Source organism: Astatotilapia calliptera, chromosome 23, assembly GCF_900246225.1.
Source record: "Astatotilapia calliptera chromosome 23, fAstCal1.2, whole genome shotgun sequence".
Taxonomy (NCBI): Eukaryota; Metazoa; Chordata; class Actinopteri; order Cichliformes; family Cichlidae; genus Astatotilapia; species Astatotilapia calliptera.
In genome coordinates this window covers 19,407,421-19,427,655 of record NC_039323.1, presented here as the reverse complement: position 1 = coordinate 19,427,655, position 20,235 = coordinate 19,407,421, and the positions used below count along the sequence as shown (strand labels likewise).

General features: G+C 42.0%; 1 protein-coding gene across 2 annotated transcripts; it reads left to right on the top strand.

Annotated features, from left to right (window-relative positions):
* Positions 1-19,883, top strand: bco1l (beta-carotene oxygenase 1, like). 2 transcript variants are annotated; one of them, XM_026157527.1, is made up of 12 exons: positions 1-69; positions 11,093-11,214; positions 12,309-12,437; positions 12,536-12,665; positions 13,301-13,448; positions 13,646-13,793; positions 14,228-14,448; positions 16,940-17,206; positions 17,286-17,391; positions 17,463-17,557; positions 18,798-18,909; positions 19,019-19,883. In XM_026157527.1, exons 2-12 carry the CDS (start codon positions 11,151-11,153, stop codon positions 19,177-19,179), a joined length of 1,581 nt encoding a protein of 526 aa, XP_026013312.1. In that variant the 5' UTR covers positions 1-69; positions 11,093-11,150; the 3' UTR covers positions 19,180-19,883. The 2 variants fall into 2 exon arrangements, with proteins under 2 accessions (XP_026013312.1, XP_026013311.1); XM_026157526.1 differs by lacking the exon at positions 1-69 and adding an exon at positions 1,579-1,691.
* Positions 19,884-20,235: the final 352 nt, after the last annotated feature.

The following is a 20,235-nucleotide window of genomic DNA, read 5'->3' as shown; positions in this document are numbered from 1 at the left end:
AGGATGAAACAGGACTGGCCTTCCTTGGTTGACACTTGGATTCCATTTGCAACCAGGATGAGAACAAAGGTAAGGTATACGTCATTTCTCCCTGTTCCCTGTAAACATGCCGTTTGAAGCGACTGAAATGCTCTGCAGGCAACTTCGCTAACAAGCGATCGACATGGGAGCCACAATCTAGTTCTGCACGTCCTTGTTCTCCCATAGTGCTAAGCAACCCAACTAAAGCCTGTACACGAAGAGCAAAATTATCAAGACTCTGACCATCACCTGCTCTGATAGGAGGCAGTTCCAGTATATTCTTTAGCTTTTTCAATGCCAGCTGTCTTGGTTGCCCATAACGCTCATCAAGGGCTTTGATGGCTTGAGTGTATGGGTCAGGAGTGTAGGAAAAGGCAAGAGCTAATCGTTTAGCTTGGTCTACTTTGAGGTGATCAAGAAGGACATGATATTTGAAGTGCTCTGTCTCATGAGGATCAAGAAGGTTTGTAAGGGCCATCCGTAACATCCTGTATTGCATTTCGTCTTCTCTACTAAGGTCTGGAAACGAAGGACCTTCAAGCTTATATACATGTGTTCTCGTGCTAGAGGAGTGACCCGAGCTAGCAGTACCGGGTATCAAAGGTTTCTGTTCATATGAGGCATTGGATGTAGCTGGTTGCTGCTCTAGAGGAGGGCAATGCTTGTGGTCAGATATGCGGATGAGAGGTTGAACAGGGTCTTCAGCTAAAGGAACAGCAGGTTGAACACATGAGATCTGGTGGGGATCCTGCCGTGATAAGGCCAGGAAATCAAAGGGAGTCTCATCTTCTGTAGCAAGGACTGGTCTAGGTAAACCAGTTGAAGGGATAGCAGCATCTAGTATTGTTGAATTAGGTAAAGGAGGGCTGGCAGCTGTAACTATGCCAGACTGACGGCTAATCTGTGGGGGCTGGAAGGGTGATTGACAGGTTACTGTATCAATCACTGGGAGCTGCTCATGTTGTTGATGTGTTTGAGGACTGGCTCGTAAACTGCATACAGAAGATTTGATTCCATCAGATGAGACTGTGCGAATTGAAGATCTGGAGCTACGAGAATGGGAAGGAGATGATTGAACCATAAATTGCCTAATCTCCCTCATTGTCGTCAGGAGTTCCTTCATGACCTCATCTTGGTTGGTGGGTAAAGGAACAGGGGATGTCTCTGGTTGTCTTTCTGACTCTCCGACAGGATCCTGCGGCCCATGTGTGTCTTTGTCACTATGCTGGCATTCGGTTTGGCTCTCTGTCTCACATGTAGCTCTTCTATCTCCAGGATACTGAACGTCATACTGCTGCAGGTAGGCAGGAGGTCGACTATCACGACTGGATCTTCTCAAACCTTCAGTCAATGGCTGCTTTGAATCCATGACGCTAACACTGCTCCAGCTCGGAGGACCATGTTTTGAAGGAAGGAAGATTCAGGGCTTAAGCAATCAGCATCATGGGCTCATCCGGTTAGAATAAGAATAAGCAGCCATCTAATTCGGAATTATTCTCAGGGTTCTCCTTTTATTCTCAAATAAATAAGGCAAAGAAGGAAGGAAGGAAGGAAACAAAGACACACATGGACTGCCACAGCTCAGCTGCCGCCCCGTGTGGAAGTGAAGAAAGAGTGAGCCAAAAGTGAATGCAGTCCTTATATAATGTGTGACATATAATGTGTGACAGGTGAGTGCAATCGAGGACAAGCACCACACCCAATCAAAGGTGAGAGAACTAAACAAGGTGCATCTGGTGAAGTGAGTGGGTGTGCTGGGATGTGCCAAAGGGTGGGTCTCTACAACAACTAAATAATTATTAACAATTGTTAGGCTGCTGGTGTAAATTGATTCATTAGTGTTTGTTTGACAAAGAATCTGAATTGACACGTCTCACTTTTTATATGGCACGAATCAATGTGTTATTTTATCATGTGGCAATATGTCCTAGTGCAGTCAGAGGGGAAGAGCCAGGGCCAAAGGTGAGGCACATCAAGCACATAGTAATAATTTTAATCTGAGGATAAAACGCATGTACTGATGCTGGAAGAAGCTTCAGTGCTCTCAGAAGACTAAAAACATGGGTAAGGTCAACAGTGACTCAAATGAGACTAAACAATGCTGCTGTATGTCCACCAGGAGACACTGGACAGTATAGATGTAAAACCAATATGCCAGCAGTTTATCTCAGTTAGTGAGAGGAGCAGGCATGTGTTTGGCTCCTTCACATAGCGGACATTGAGTTGACACCAATAGTCCGTGTCTGTTGCTGTAACAGTAGTTCATGTTTAGAATAAAAAATCCCAGCTCACTGAGTTGATAGGAGCAATAGTGCCTAAAATGTTGCATAATTTTGCTGAGAGATCTTTTACTTTGTGGTAATCTTAGATGAGTAGTTTTATGGACAAAAACCACCAGGTCATTCAGTGTTCCCTTAGTGCTAATGTATAAGAGATGTTGGTGTACTGTAACTGAACTAATGTTGTTAATTTCTTAAGTCATATTCTTTTATTGTCATGACTCTATTTTTATTTTTGTATGATACCTGATTTATATGGAATATGGCTGAAGTAAACTAAAGTCTAAAATACTTAAGCAATTTAACATTATACAATTCACATATAAAACTATGAATTGTAATTTTTTTTTTAAATTAATTAAAAAAAAAAAAAGAATTGTAATTTTAAATGGTTTAAAAGCATGTAGAATAGCATATGTAGGCAAGTATATTTCTCCTTTTTTTTATTATCAAGAAGCAAAGACAAAAAAAGAGGGGGGGGGGGGGGGGAGAAACAGGGCAGGGTTCGGTGGTTGAATCATCCGTCCCCACCAATGCCAAAACCAAATCTACGCCCTTGCCCGCAAGTAATTTTATAAATAGAATAGAATATGGCCGCGCTTCAACTTTTGCTGGAGTGTATTGCACTTCTTAGTTTTAACACCAGGGGGAGCTTGTGTTGATCAAGGCAGGTGCTCCACCAAAAAGGACAATCACAGAAGAAATTTACCCCCAAGTTACTAAACATAGCAGAACCAAAGAAGCGAAAGGTAGAAAGTGAATGCAGAAAGTTTCAGACACGGTGGGAGAGTGAATATTTCTTCAAAGAATTCAAGGGGACGTGTGTCTGTTTGATCTGAAACTGTGGCAGTTATGAAAGAGTATAATGTACGAGCTCATTATGAAACCAAACATCAGGCCTATGCATCCGACACTGGAGAGAGCAGAAATTAAAGCAAAGGGTATCTCTCCTGCAGGGTCAGCAACAGTATCTTTTTCGTGCTCAAATTGTCCAGGAAAAGGCTACAATAGCCAGCTATGAGGTCGCCCAACTCATGGCAAGACATGGCAAGCCTTTTTCAGATGGAGACCTCATAAAACACGGCCTCGTTAAAGTCACCGAAATAATGTGCGCGGAAAAAGTGCAGGACTTGAACAACGTCAGCGTGTCCAGAAATCCAGTTGTGCGACGCATCGAAGACTCGTCAGCCAACATTAAACTGCAACTGTCTGATAAAGCTGTACTTTTGATTTTTACTCCATCACATGCAATGAGAGCACCAATGCCACAGACACCGCACAGCTGCTAACTTTTTTTGCGGGGAGTGGACGAGAGCACGAGCGCTTTAGGTGAGTAAAAAAATATATTCAACAGTACCCATGTGTTAATAAGCATGCACGTGCAGGTACACATGCTTCAAATATCAATAATGCACACCACTTTCTTATATGCGTTTTTCTTGTTAACACACCGCTGTGCACAGCGCACGCACACGCAGAGTCAGCTGATCTCATCTGATGCAGATCTGCTCCTTGATCAAGTGACATTTGTCCGGATTTTTGGCACAAGTGGCGTACGATCAGCACCGCAGCTGGATGGCCTGATTTACATACCCAGCGCAGCTGATACTCACCAGAATAATTTACTAAAATTATATGGACTCCTGTTATTAGGTCCAGTTCAGTCTGTTAATGTTGATAATCGTTTCAAACGAACGTTAATAGGTGTGTTGCTAAGTCTAATAACTAAAATAACAAGCTTGAAATGTACCCGTCCCATTTTTGTCATGGTTCTCAAGATCTGGAGAGGTCGTGGTGTGTGTGTATTTTTTATCTTAACCTCTCCCACCAGGGCGGAACTGGACCTTGATTCCCCGCCTCTGAACCCACCCTGAACACACACCTGTGGCTCATTCACACTGATCCTGGCAGACTACTTAAGATGGCAAGAGAGGCTGCTTCCTCGCTGGATCGTCACGCTACCAAGCGTCAGTGTAGCTTAGCCTATGAAAGTGTTCCTCTGATCTCCTAGAGTTTCCTCCTGACATTGTTTTTTTTTTTCCTCTGTGTACAGGCCTTCTAGACTCCCTGCCCGTCTTCCCTGCCGTCTGGATTTCTGTGGATGTGTGTGAGTGAGCTTTTTGGTGTGGACATTTTGAGTGAGTTACGGATCAAGTGGAAGAAGAGCGTGTGTGTACCCCCGTCTTGGACCTTCCCTTCGGACCCCGCCCTACTCCCTGGAGCCCCGTGTTATCTGTTCCACTGAATATATGTATATATTCTCACTTGGTGTCACATTGCAAATAAACCCTCACCTTCTCTCTAAACTTCAGAGTCCTGCGAGTGAGTCCTCTGCCTACTAATCTGTGACAGAACGATCCAGCCACTATGGACTCAGCGGATTCTGACCCTGTTCAACGGGCTCTCCTCACTCAGGAAGCGGCACGAGAAGATGCTCCACCATATCAATAAAGAGCTCTCCGCCCTTACACAGGCTCTCGCCCAGCGCACACCCCTGGTAAGCTCGCCCTCTCCGAGCGTAAACCCATCTCCGCGTGTAAGTCCATCTCCGAGTCCCCAGGCCGCTGCTGCACCCCCCGACCCTCCCGCTGCCTGGCTAGAGGCCCCGGGGAGGACGATGCCAAGCCCCGAGCCGTTTACAGGTGAGCTGGAGAAATGTTCGGGTTTTCTTGCCCAAGTCTCCCTATTTTTCCGCCAGCAGAACAGGACGTATGCCAGCGACGGTGCCTGGATTGCTTTCTTTGTTCAGCTGTTACGAGACCGCGCGCTCCAGTGGGCTCAGGCACTATTGAAAACCCTGCCGAATATCTCCTACCTCGACTTCCTGACTGAATTCAAAAGCGTGTTTGAAAGGGATGGCGGGCCCTCTGCTGCTGCACAGCGTCTACTAAATCTGAAACAAGGTAAACGCACTATGGCTGACTTCTCAGTTGACTTCCGCATTCTCGCTGTAGAAACCGGGTGGAGAGAAGAGGCAGTAAAGGAGGTTCTGCTCAACAATATTGCGGAGGATTTGAAGGATGAGCTCATGACGAGGGAATTACCATCATCTCTCAGCTCATTAATGTCCCTGTGCATTCATGTTGACGAGCGCCTGCGAATGCGCCGTGGGACGTGACACTCAGTTTCCCAGAGTGCTCCCAGTGTTGGGATTTTTGCCGGTAGTGCTGCTTCACCACAACAGCCGGCCTCGATGGATGTGAGCCCCGGCGAGGCGGAGCCGATGCACATTGGACGTGCCCAGCTTACACCAACGGAAACGCAGCGCCGTTTCATGGCTGGTGAGTGTTTATACTGCGGCCGTCACGGACATTTCATCGCCGTTTGCCCCGCACGAGCAAAAGGGCGTGCCCGCCAGTAGAAACGGGGTTACTGGTGGGCGAAATAAACATCTCTCATTCCCCTCATCTTTTGTTACCAGCTAAGCTCACTGCTCACACCACTACTCACTCACTCAAGGCTTTGATAGACTCAGGGGCCGAACAGAGTTTTATTGATGCATCACTCGCTAAGAAACTGGGCCTAACTATTGAACCTCTGCCCCATGCTCTTTGAGCCTCATCTCTGAACGGACAGCGTTTGCCTGATGTCACCCATGTTTCTGAACCAGTCACCCTGTGTTTGTCTGGAAATCACACTGAATTAATCAGTCTGTTTGTTTTCAAAGCTCCGCTGACGCCTCTGGTTCTGGGCTATCCATGGCTGTTGCAGCATAACCCACTGATTGATTGGCAGGCGGGCTGTGTGTCTAACGGAGGTGTTTAGTAAGGATCGCGCCCGTTCTCTTCCCCCACACCGGCCTTATGATTGTGCCATTGACTTGTTACCAGGAGCTCCGTTGCCTACTAGCCGACTCTATAGCCTGTCACAGCCAGAAAGAGAAGCCATGGAGGAGTACATTACTGACGCACTGGCTGCAGGAATCATTCGGCCATCGACCTCTCCCTTGGCATCGGGATTTTTCTTCGTGGACAAGAAGGACAAGTCCCTCCGGCCATGCGTTGACTATCAGGGCTTGAATGCAATCACTGTCAAGAATAAATACCCGCTGCCCCTGCTGACCTCGGCGTTTGAGCTTCTCCACGGGATGAAAATGTTCAGTAAACTTGACCTCCGGAGTGCTTACCATTTGGTTCGCATTAGGGCACGGGATGAGTGGAAGACTGCCTTCAACACCCATCTGGGACATTTTGAATATCTTGTCATGCCTTTTAGATTAACAAATGCACCGGCAGTCTTCCAAGCCCTCGTGAATGACGTCCTCAGAGACTTCCTCAACCACTTTATTTTCGTCTACCTAGACGATATACTCATCCCAAGTGCAATCCCTCCTAAAAAGCCGCAACACTGCCTTCAAGTCAGGGGACAGGGCTGCGTATAGGGCGGCCAGGGCAGACCTGAGTAGAGGCATCAGGAAAGCTAAGGCTGCCTATAGGAGGAGGATTGAAGATCACTTTGCTGACAACGACCCCAGAAAAATGTGGCAGGGGATCAATCACATTACCAACTACAGAAGCAATAACCAGGCAACATCTAGGACTGATACCTCACTGGCTGAGGATCTAAACAGTTTCTTCGCCCGCTTTGAGACGACCAGGCCCTCAGCTGCCACACCACTTCCACCCGCCCCCAGCACTGGCACACTAACACTCAGGGAGCATCAAGTGAGGTGTGTTCTAAGGTCAGTGAATCCCAGGAAGGCGGCAGGTCCTGATGGAATACATGGAAAGGTTCTCAGAGCATGTGCTGACGAACTGACCGGAGTCTTCACTAAAATCTTCAACCTTTCCTTGTCATCAAACACCGTCCCGCCCTGCCTCAAAACCTCCACCATCATCCCCATCGCCAAGAAGACAGCTGTGGTCAGCCCAAATGACTACAGGCCTGTTGCACTTACGCCTGTAGTGATGAAGTGTTTTGAGAGACTGGTCTGTCAGCACATCAGGGCCGGTCTGCCTCCCACGCTGGACCCCCACCAATTTGCCTACAGGACAAATCGATCCACCGAGGACGCTATCACCATAGCGCTCCACACTGCGCTGAGTCACCTGGAGCACCGAGGAAGCTATGTGAGAATGCTCTTTCTGGACTTCAGCTCAGCATTCAATCATATCATCCCGGAGATCCTGGTCCAGAAACTGTCTCACCTGGGACTCTCCACCCCCATCTGCCTCTGGATCAAGGTCTTCCTGACAAATAGACCACAGTCTGTCAGACTCGGCCCCCACCTGTCCAGCACCATCACACTCAGCACCGGGTCTCCACAAGGATGTGTTTTGAGTCCCCTCCTGTTTACGCTCTACACATCCGACTGCTCCCCTACCCATCTCTCAAACACTATCATAAAGTTCGCGGATGACACCACAGTGGTTGGACTCATCTCAAGGGGGGATGAGTCGGACTACAGAGATGAGGTCAACAGACTGACTGAGTGGTGTTCAGTTAACAACCTCCAACTGAACACCACAAAAACTAAAGAACTTATCTTGGACTTCAGGAAGGGCAGAGCAGACCCGGCCCCACTTTACATTCACGGGAGCTGTGTGGAGAGGGTACACTCCATGAGGTTTCTGGGCGTGCAGATATCTGATGACCTCTCCTGGACTGCAAATACTACGGCGGTGGTTAAAAAGGCCCAGCAGCGTCTCCACTTTCTGAGAGTGCTCAGGAGGAACAACCTGGAGGAGAGGCTGCTGGTGACATTTTACAGAGCCACCATAGAGAGCATCCTAACGTACGGCATAACAACATGGTATGCAGGGTGCTCAGCTGCAGACAGGAAAGTACTGCAGAGGGTCATCAACACAGCCCAGAAGATCACTGGCTGCTCTCTGCCCAGCCTGGAGGTCACTGCAAACTCTCGGTACCTCAGCAGAGCTGGCAATATCATCAAGGACCACTCTCACCCCAGCAACCAACTGTTTGAACTATTACCGTCAGGCCAATGGTACAGGTCACATAAAACCAGGACAAACAGATTCAGGGATAGCTTCTTTCCCAGAGCTATCACCGTAGTAAATAAGCACAAAAACAACTGAACCTATTCCATACCGTCACTGTCATTATATTAATGCTGCTATCCTGTATATATTGTACATACTATTGTTTGAGTACTTACGATTGTTTTTTTTTGTACTTTTTATATTTTACATTTATATTTATTATTGAAACTTGCACCAAGGGAGTGGCACTCCAATTTAGTTGTACTCTGTACAATGACAATAAAGGCTATTCTATTCTATGCTATTCTATTCATCTTCTCCAGGTCAGTGTCAGAGCACGAAAGACATGTCAAACTGGTGTTACAAAGATTGTTGCAAAACCGCCTTTTTGTCAAAGCAGAGAAGTGTGAGTTTCATGTAACCACTGTTTCTTTCCTTGGATTCATAATTGAGCAGGGGAACTTGAGACCGGATCCTGGAAAGGTCAAAGCGGTTTTGGAGTGGCCCACACCCCTAAACCGCAAACAGCTTCATCGTTTTTTGGGGTTTGCAAATCTGTGACAATTTTCCCCTTGTTTTTTCTCTGTTCTGTAAATCTTCTGTCTAAGAAGAAATCTGAGGCTGCTGTTCTGAGAATGAGCTACCAAAGCTTTTTATGAATAAATCAAAGATCCATTTATGGAAAGCTGTGGTGAAGGCAGTTTTGTCTTTAATTATATTCAACAATATAACATTTGACCACTTTTAAGTGATTATTCTAACTTTCTAACACTAAAGTTAAGGTTATATACCTAATTTCTATTAAGTGGCCCAGCCCCTCCTATATTTTTATGTATGTGGCCCTCAGTGAAAAAAAGTTTGGACACCCCTGATGTAGCCATAAGAAAGTCAGACATTGGTGTGTGAGTGAGAAGTTACTCTCTATTTACATTGTAAGTAATTATAAATATTATTTTTAATTTCTTGTTCTGATGCAAAGGCTGAATAACTAACAACAAATAATAAATTAAAAAAGCAGGACCAAAGTATCAGCATCTGCTTTGGCAGAAAATGGATGGTGGCCTATCTCAGACTTTCTCCAGCCACCCTCTGAGAGATGTAATCTCTACAGTATGTCTTTGGTCTTACCTGTGGTCTACTCCCAGTTGGACATGCTAAAATAAAAATCACATAAGAGGTATCTTGGTCTCTTTACCACAACAGACTGGTACAGTAACCAGTCTGTCAATATCTCACTGCGCTCTCCTCTCACTCATGAACAGACCTGAGATACTTCTCACTCACAACTTGAAGAGACACTGCACTCTTTTCCAGTTGAAAACAATGAATTCAGAGTTGGAGGTGCTGATTCGTAACTCAACAACTTTACAGTCAGCTGCTACCATCCCAGTACATCGACCCAGTGGAAGTCGTTGTTTGTTGAAGACAGCAGACCTACATCCTCCACAAAACGCAAAGATAAGAATCTGAAAATGTGACACCCTCCATACCTTGACTGTTCACTGTCTACCAGGAACAAATAGGCCTTATAGCAAGCGATGGAGATGAAGCTTTCATTGCAGTTGTACAGAGACCAAAGCTTACAACAGCAAGCCAGATACCCAATGGTCCTGCAGGAACCCCTGAATCTGAGGTTCAACTAACCGATGACTTGCCATCAATTTCAGCCAAATTGTTTATTCAAATCTAGGTATTGGTCCACAGCTGATGCATCTGTGAAAGTAGGGTCTATATGCAAAACATTTCTACATTACATCACTGTAATGATGTTTATATACCAAAAGATGAGGTTCTGATTTTGAATGAATATTTTAATCTGCAAAGTAGCTATTTAACAGATGTAAAGGAGAAAAAAAAGGTAAATAAAGAATCTAAGTAGATTGGATTAAATCGTGTCATTCATTATATAACAATCAAATGCTGAGTCAAAGCTTCTAATAGGTGTTAGACTATGATGTATTATTCTAGGTTGAGTAATTTCTAGGACACAGTGCCAGGACACACTCTGACCTGGAGAAATATCCCGATAAGAGCATTTGTAAAGTTGTAAACTGATTTAGATTACATCTGTTACTTTACATTACACGCAGGTGGAGGTGATAAACAGGATGTGTTGGACTTTTTATAGTGTACAAAGTCAAAATGTGTTTCAGCTGGATTATGATGATTAGTGCTGCAATGATTTAATTAGCACCCAATGCTGTAATCAACTGTAAACAATTATTGTTTCTAAACCAAAAAGATCCAAATGTTTGCTGTTAGTCAAAGTCATGCCTCTTAGTAAACTGTAAAAGTGAAATATATATTTCTAGCTATAAAGCTAGACATAACTATTGAACAACACAGCAATTTACAGTTCATATTTAGATAATGAGAATTCTTATCACTGGCTTACAGATTATCAATCAGACCTGAGCTTAAAGATTCATCCAGCTACAATGCAAAAGAAAAATTGGCAATAAGACAGTTTAGAGATGCAGTGATAGTATAAAACATTCAAATAAGTTTGGATTTTTAAATTAAAAAAAATATGTTGTTTCAATTGAATTTTGTGTAAAAACAAAAAAGTGACAGAGCCTATAGATCAAATTAAATAAAAATGTAAAATATAGTTAAAAATTATGTTTTAGTTCTTTTGATTTGTCTGATTTGATGAATGTAATGTAGCTGTGGACAACATAAGCCCAGTTATTAACATCTAAATGGTGCTTGAAGTAAGCCAACAGGCAGACTTTTATTATGAAAAGCCCAGTAAAGTCCATTCCAGCTTACTTACATAATCAGCTGCACTTATGTTTCCTGAAGCCTGCAAGTATCACGTAGTCAGCTGCTGTCTGTGTTTTCAATCAGAGGTGGGACTCAATCGGAGCAGTGCACTCTGGGAGGCTTGTAGCTCAGGAAGAAAAGCATGCAGTCAATTATTTCAAGAAATGGATGTGAAACTCCAGAGCCAGTGAAAACCGAAGTGAAAGGTGAGTTTGAACCATTAAAGAGTTTGTAAAATGTTGAGTCTGTTGGTTTAAAGAGTCATTAATAAATTCAGCTTGCTCTTTTGGAAGGTTTCCACCTGAACAAACAAAAAGAAAACACACAGCTCAAAAGGTTAGAATAGGCTTAAATAGACTGTCTGCTGACATTACCAACATATTCTATTGCAGCAAGTAGAATGTGACACCGATAAATGCATAGCAAACAGGGAGCAGTGCCAAACTCTGAAGACTTGAACCTCCACTTGTTGCAAGTGTAGGTTTAAGTCTCTGTAGAATAAAGTATTTTCTAGCATCTGCCTCCAGAGTTATAATGTTCATTTGTTGTTATGTTTTGTTTATGTTAAATTAGAAACTTTGCAGCTTTTATTGGTCATATAGAGGAAATCCTGAGTAGATGTTTGTTGTATGTGCTTTGCATGTGTCAGACTGAATGGATGACTCAAGTCATAAGCTCTGTATTTATTATTATTATTATTATTATTATTATTATTATTATTATTATTATTATTATTTACCTGTTGTGTGGCACTGGAGTTGCTGACCATTTAATGATTATAATCATGGAGTAGTTTATTAGTAGTTACATTTCATTATCCTCCAAAATTACCTCACAGTGAAAATTCTTCAATACAAATGTTCCTTTATATCAATACCTTAACCAGAACCATTTTCCCATTTTATATATAAGAATCATGACTGTGGTATCTTTAAAACATGGATTTATGGAGATATTTAAAGGACACATGGGGCTTTAATTTTGCATAAATTAACTTCTGGTGGATCTGACTTTGCTTCAGTTATCACTGAAATTAGGATTGTGGCCCTCTATCACTTATTTTTACTGAGCTCTTCAGGTTAACAGTTCTTTCTTAGCCTAACGTCCATTAAAATTTCAAGTTAGGAGTTTACAACCTTTTGATCACTTCACAGTAATCCAAACCCCAAATGTGTAGTAAGATAAAAAAGTTCCACAACTCCACAATGGACCTTTTGGTTAGATTGCTGTCACAAAGCTTCTGTGTTAAGAATGGATTTAAAGCCCATTAACAGTGGTGTTTGTAACCTTTGACCTGCAGGATCTGTCCCTTCCTGGCTGCAGGGCACCCTGCTGAGGAACGGGCCTGGGCTTTTCTCTGTAGGTAACTCTGAGTACAACCACTGGTTTGACGGCTTGTCGCTCATCCACAGCTTCACCTTCAGCAATGGTCAGACTTTGATAAACCTTCAGCATCATTTAACTGTTGACTGTCAGTTGTCCATGTAACTGCTGAATATGTTCAATGTTCTGATATTGCTATTTCAGGTGAGGTGACTTACAGAAGTAAGTTTCTGAAGAGCGACACCTATAAGAGGAACATCAAGGCAAACAAGATTGTTGTCTCTGAGTTTGGCACCATGATCTACCCTGATCCTTGCAAAAACATCTTCTCCAGGTAAAGCCCATCCAGATCATGATCTTACAGAATATATAATACTCAGATTTCAGATCTTTCTAGTTTCAGTCCAGAACAGACTTAAAAAGCTCAAGTTCAGCCCATTCAGCTTTTGTCCACTCTAGCTTTCTATGTTTAGTAGACATAAGAGATTTTAAATCTGGAACCGAATAGTGTAGTACATCTAAAGTCTCTGCTTCAATTTATCATGGATGGATATCACAGTTCTGTGTTAGTTTACCTAGCATACAACAAGAGCTAAATGGATGGATGGACTGATGGACGGATGGATGAAAATAGAAATCTGAATCAAACCTTACAAGTCTTGTGTTATTGGTCCATTTGGGGTTTGATGATTTCAGATATGTACAGACCACTTTAAGTAAACTGGGACAGACTAACCAAGACACTTGAGGTTTTTCTGATGTTTATTTTTTTTAATCAGAATATCTGCTTCAATTCATCAGTTCATGAAAGTGCAAAATGCAATTCTCTGGGTTAGTAAGAGGTTTACTTGCATAACCATTACCTAAAGACGTTTGGTTGATTGGATATTTGTTTTTTTAGGAATGTATACCAATACTGAATTATTTCAGCTGTGTGCCCCAAAAAACCCTTCCACGCTCTCTCACCAGGGCATTCACACACCTCCAGAATGTCATTTCTGACTTTACTGACAACAACTTGATCAACATAATTCGTTATGGTCAGGACTACTACGCTTCCTCCGAGGTCAACTACATAAATCAGATTGACCCTAACACCCTGGAAACTATCGGCAGGGTAAGTTAGTCTGCACATTCTGCCTGGGAACATTTTAAAAAGGTTCAGGTTTTCGTTAAATGGTCCACTGTTGAATACCCAAAGGTAAAGAGTAACTATATGAGTTTCGTTTAGCACCACAGTTGGATATAATGGCAACAAGCATCTCTGTGAAAGATTTGTCCTTCCTCAAATGTACTGCCCTGTATTAATTTCAGAAAAACTACAGGAACCACATTGCCTTGAACCTAGCAACGGCTCATCCACACTACGATGAGGAGGGCAATACGTACAATATGGGGACTGCTATTATTGGTTTTGGCCAGCCAAAATATATGATCTTCAAAGTCCCAGCTGATGCCTCAGGTGTCTGCAGTAATTCATTCTGTCCTGTTTATTTCTGTTCCTAAACTTTAAATCCTCAAGATAAATTATTTAGCAGTAATTAGATATCATTCTGAGAATATAGTAAACCTACGCACAGCAGTAAAGTTACTTATTTGCCATTGTGTGCTCCATGAGCCACGTATTCATTTGATTACAACTTAGGTTTAATTGATTTATGACACCACAATCAGACCTCTCAAAGAAGACAGTTGATATGAACTGTTACACTATCATTTACAAAGTGTGTGTCACAGTAGCTCACTTTATTTTCATTTGCTTCATTTACTTTCATTTACTTCATTAATGATTTTTAAATTATTGGTTCTCCCTTTTTAAAATCAAGAAATGAAGACAAGTGAACAGAGTAACAAGCAATTAAAGTGAAGCTTACAACACTGTGTTGACTGTTTCAGATAAAAATCACAAAAAGTCAGCGCTGAGGAAAGTGCAGCAGATCTGTTCAGTCCCTTTTCGCTCCTCACTTTTTCCAAGCTACTTCCACAGCTTTGGCATGACTGAGAACTACATTGTGTTTGTGGAGCAACCTTTCAAACTGGATATTGTCAAACTTGCCACTGCCTACTTCAGGGGGGTCAACTGGGGAGGCTGCCTCAAATTTGATCAAGATGATATGGTAAGTCTTCCACATTTTTATCAACTCCTAATAGTGAAATTATATATAAGTTGTCATTTAAGCTATTAAGAAAAAATCTACTCAGAGAAAAACAATGTTCCCTCTAATTTTTCATGTGTCTAAACGAACACACTAACTCCCTGAGCGGTCCCTTGGACCACTGTGAGCAACAGCAGACGTGTGCACTGTGGTCACACATGGTTTATTAAAATAATTACGGTACGATCTTGTCACTGAAGTGGACGCGCAACGGGACATCATAGCGTGGCTCAAGCATGTTCATCATAGTTTAAACCCCTTGTTTTGCACGAGGGAATATGACCTCCCGTCTGCAGCTAAACACCCCAGTAGCTTTTGTAATAGCTTTAGCCTGGTCGGATTGGGCAGCAAAGGGCTGCTTAAATGCCGCAAACTCCTCTGCTCCTCCACCTGGACCGCTAGCACTGATCATAACTATGGCTTGACAGACTGACCACCCACACCATACACATACTTTTTTTCCTTCTTTTTCGAATCTTCATATCACGTGCGTGTCGAACCGTGGAGTGGGATCGGTTCGGATTATGGATCAACCGTGATCCGTTACACCACTAGTTAAAAATAACTTGAACTCCAGTTTTGAAAATACAACTTTCTTTTCTTTATAAAGCTCTGACTTGTATTATAAGTATGAGTCTGTGGTCTGGGAGAGAGTCCTGTAACTCTGTCTGCAAAATACAGTGTATAATGACCAATGTTGGGCAATTAATTATATAGTTGTTTTCAAAAAAGTAACTGAGTTTTGCAAACAACAAAGGTTTTTGCAGCTGTTTACCTAAAAATGCAGCCAAGGCGGTTTTTTAAATAAACATTTCAAACTATTTACAGAACAATCAGCTGTTCTGCATCAAATTTGATGCCACACAAATTATTTGTGCCACTCCAAAAATAATTTCTGTCCACTATGAGCTAAAGGAGAAAAACAGCCTGATACCTGCAGGCCTGACAACAGGAGATGTATCACTCCTGTATCACCTGTAACATTCAGCAGTCGCCTCATTGTTCTGACACACACAACAAAAACTACACTACACACTAACTACACAAGATTTGCGCTAAACGTCACAAATATCTCACATATCAAAACACCGCCGTCACTCCTAAAACTTCCCCCTTCCTAAACAATAAATGCCATGTTGCCATATTATTTTTTTGATTGGTGACATGGTACATTTTTCCACCAACAGGAAAGGGTGGGTTTTTTTGGTTTTGTTTTTGCTCACAGGCGGAGAGTGCTTTTGAGCGTTTTACTTATAAAACGCTGTTTTTACTGTTTCTTCCCACAGTAAATATAAACAACGACAGTATTCAGGAAGAAAACCAAACATTGCATATACTTTTATCATAACTCTGATTTTACGTGGCCTATCAACACGATTTAAAAACTGGTGTAAAGTCCACACTTTCTCCGTCTGTCCTGCTCACATCTCCAATTGTTGTACATGTTGTCATTAACGTGGCTTCACTCCACATCAGCCACGCCGCTTTGCTCGCTAAAACACCGGTGTCGCACATAAGGACGCTGTCATAGCCTGTCAACAACGTTGATTAGCTGCATATGAATGTAAATCGCATTATTGGCTGGACTATGGGATAAGGTGGCATTGTTGTAATCCCATAGGGGAGCAGCCAGTCACTCACTGACTAACACTGCAAAACAGAATTGTTAAAGTCTTAATTTTAATTTCAATTCAGGTAGATTTTTTTTTTTTTTGGTGCGCAATGCAGATTTTCTGTGCGCAGAGACCGTGTCAGCAGTGCGCAATTGCGAATGCGCGCAGCTTAGAGGAACATTGGAGAAAAACTACACCGACAGTATATACTGATTATTTGTGGGATTCCACCTGGCTCTCTCCTTGGCCCTTCACATTTGTAGTTTAAGGTGCAATGTTGGTTCTCTGTGCCACTGTGGGCACCAGAACAAATTGAAAAACATGAAATGTTACATACCATCACTCTGTTAAAGCATGCTGCCTCCTTAAAACCAAGCAGAAACGTCTGGGCTGAAAAATGAAGCCAGTGGTGAAGTACCAAAAATTGCAGATCTTCTTTTTGCAGATCTATTCTAGCCTGAACAAATGCCAGGAAACCAACCAAATAATTGCATGCACTGCCATCAAAAATAGAACAGGCAACAGTGTACTACAAAAGTACGCTGCACAAAAGCACCACTAACATAGTATAAAATTATTTATACAAATTTAAATCATCTTAAGATATGAAATAACACAGAATAGAAGCGATACTGCAAATACCGAGTTTGTCATTTTCTATTTTGCTGGATTTACTTATTATGTAAAACTAGACTCTGATTTAAATTTTCCACAACAAGAAATTGCTCATTGCTGATTTGAAGTCTCCCAAGAAACCAAAAAACAATGGATTAGTACATTTCTGGTTATAACAGGTATTTGAGGTTTTCCGTAATACTGTTACCTGTTTTCTTTTCCAGACTTTTTTTCATATCATCAATAGAAAAACAGGAAAGGAAATCTCCACATGTTTTCATGCCGATGCCCTGGTGGTTTTTCACCACATCAACGCCTATGAGGATGACGGCCATGTGGTGTTTGACCTGATCAGCTACAAGGACAGCAACCTGTACAACATGTTCTACCTGGAGAACATCAAAAAAGAGACTAGCAACTTCATCCAGAGCCATAAGAGCTTCTCCCCACCATCCTGCCAAAGATTTGTTATTCCGCTCAACATCAACAAGGTATAGTTAGTATTTAGTGAAGATTCACTCACACTTACATTCTATTTCATCAATAAATAACAATGTACCTGTTCTTCAGGAGTCTCCCAGGGGATCTAATCTGGTGACTCTGACTGACACAACGGCTCAGGCAATTTTGCAGGAGGACGGATCAATCTATTGTCAGCCAGACACCCTTTTTATAGGTTAGTCATCCACAAAGTGACTGTCATTAAACGCTGTCTGATCCACCTAACGAGTCTGATTCCTCTTGAAGGTTTGGAGCTGCCTGGGATCAACTACAAATTCAACGCTAAAAAGTACAGATATTTCTATGGGTCCAGGCTAGAGTGGTCTCCTCATCCCAACAAGGTGAAGCAACATTATTGATTATCGATTTATTAAATCGCTTTTGATTGCTTTTGGGGTGAACAATTATACATACATGAACCACATTTCCATGTAGTTAACATTGGACACCAAATGTGATTTTTTTCCTAAACATTTATCCTTCTATCTTCTGCTTCTTATTGGGGCCTGGGTCATAAGGGTAGGAGTCTAAGCAGTTGAGCTCTCGCTCTACTGGCCACTACCTTCATCCTTCCTAGGGGGAATATCAAGCTTTTTCCACACCAGCTGAGAGAAATATTCTCTCCAGCACGACCTGGTTCTGCCTGCTGGTCTATTCCAAGTTGGGCATGCACCTAGAAGCTTTTTTGCCCAGGATGCATGACTAAACCACCTCAATTAGTTCCTTTTAATGTGGGCATCCAAGCTCCCCACTCTTTCTGGAGGTGAGCTCAGTTGTCACTTGGAGGAAGCTCATTTCAAATAATCAAGCTTTTAAATTGTCAAAATGCATCCATAAAGCATCTGAAAATGAAATTTCATGGTAATAATGAAGCAGCTAGTCTAAGACATGAACCCCAAAGTCCTGAGTTTGACCAGTTTTACGCCTGAAAAAATAATGGTCTGGATTTTGTTTTTAAGTAGGATTCCCTTAAGATCAACTTGCGTAAAATGCAAAGCCAGAGACAAAGCATTAACCAGCTCCTTCTTCCAGCCTTAAATGACCTATATGCAAGCAGGACAAGACAAGCAAAACATTTTAATAAGCATTCAAATGAATTAAAGCAAGGTCCCTCCAATTTAAATGTACCCAATTTCATGGATTAATTATGGTCCAGGCCTCCATTTCAACATCGGAAACAGGGGGATGGGGGTGGGGGCAGCTTTGGGTAAAGTTTTGTAAGTTTTGTAGGAAAATTTAATTGAATATCAGTCAGTAACGCAAATTCTGTTTCTTTACATGAAAACGACAATAGGTATCTTCAAGTGCTAGAAACAACTACGACGCTGGCTGTATTTTATGCACTATAACTTCCACAGATGCACATATGAGGATGAACAATCTTAATCTTAATCTTAGACTAATCAAACTAAATCATTCAGTCAGCATTTTCAAACAAATAAAGTGAAAACGTCAGTTACTGTTGGCCTAGTATGGTGCTGAATACTCAAATCTGTGAGGACAGTGAATGCCTGAACCAAAATTAGGATGATCTATTCTAAGGTTGTTGAGGTCTGCTACTTTAACACTATGACCCAACAGATCGCCAAGTTTGACATTGTTGAAAGGAAACACGTTGAATGGGTGCAGAAAGACTGCTATCCTTCAGAGCCAGTGTTCGTCGCATCTCCCGGAGCTGTGGAGGAAGATGATGGTGAGAGCTACGCTGTCAAGCACACAAACTTATATATTTAGAAACCACAATAATGGTTGATGTGCATAGAGCAAAATGTGTATTTCCATTGTATCTTTTCCTTATCCAGGAGTCATCCTGTCATCCATTGTTTCTGCGGATCCCAGCATTTCTCCTTTCATGCTCGTGCTCGATGCCAAAACGTTTAAGGAGATCGCCCGAGCCTCCATCCCCACCACTGTCCACATGGACCTCCACGGACTTTTCATTCCCGCTGCTGATTCATCATAGAATTGAATCTTTTAAGTAAAGTAGACAATGAAGTCAAACTTATTTTTAAAAAACCTTTTAAGCAATGTCCAGTGTTAACAGTGGACACAAAAAATCTACTGTTACTCGCTTTACCTTTGCTAATCTTAAAGCACTTTAAAAGACAGGTTTAGGGGAATGTATAGCATTAAAAATGCAAATGAAGTGAGATCAGCAATGTTTGAAAATCTCATTATAGCTGCACAAAGTTTCCACCTCAGTCACGTGTAGAAACTTTTATGGTAAGTTAACATTTTTTTTTATTTCCAGAGATTTTATTTTGTAACATAAAAATGTTGAGAAATTAAGCATAAAACACAATTACTTTAATACATAAAAGCTCTAACTACTCAACTTTTAGACTGAGATATGTCTTCTCATGCAAACAACAAACTTACTGTTTGCTGCCCTAATTTAAAACCTAATGACCCGAGGGGTCTCAAGAGAAAATGGCTACTGTGTGTTATGTTGTTATGATGTCCCAAATGAACCAACACGAGATACTCGTCAGACCCCAAATATTGCCCTGTGGTTGGGTGCCCCCACCAATCAGTCAAGTTTTCCTCCATGTTTCCTTTTGAGGTGTTATTTCCTATTCTTCGTCGAAATCAAGAGTCTAAGGATGGAGGCTTTTGTTGGCTGTACAGATTTGTATTTTGTGATACAGAGCTATATAAATAAACTAATCTGACTTAAATGTAAGTTATTTTGTCTTTTTTTCCTTCTGCTGTGTTTCCATATTATTTATGCATGACCATATTTTGATATTTGCCAATACAGTTGATCATGATTGAACAGTAAGTTATAGTCACAACAGCACCTGATGCTTCATTTATTGATAATGTGGTGAACTGTTCATCCATGATGCAAATCTCCCGTTCCAACACATCCCAAAGATGCTCTGATGGTTGTAGAGGCCATTTAAGTAGAATGAAGTCCTTGTCGTGTTCAAGAAACCAGTTTGAGATGATTTGAGCTTTGTGCTATCATGCTGGAAGAAGCCATACAGGGATGGTCAGCAAAAAATATTCACGTAGG

What these genes read in the sequence shown, in the direction of transcription:
- bco1l (XM_026157527.1), top strand. Translation starts at nt 11,151, where the DNA reads ATGCAGTCAATTATTTCAAGAAATGGATGTGAAACTCCAGAGCCAGTG. An exon ending in TGCAAAAACATCTTCTCCAG is followed by an intron (nt 12,666 to 13,300) that starts GTAAAGCCCATC and finishes CTCTCTCACCAG; the next exon opens with GGCATTCACACACCTCCAGA. An exon ending in AATTTGATCAAGATGATATG is followed by an intron (nt 14,449 to 16,939) that starts GTAAGTCTTCCA and finishes TTTCTTTTCCAG; the next exon opens with ACTTTTTTTCATATCATCAA.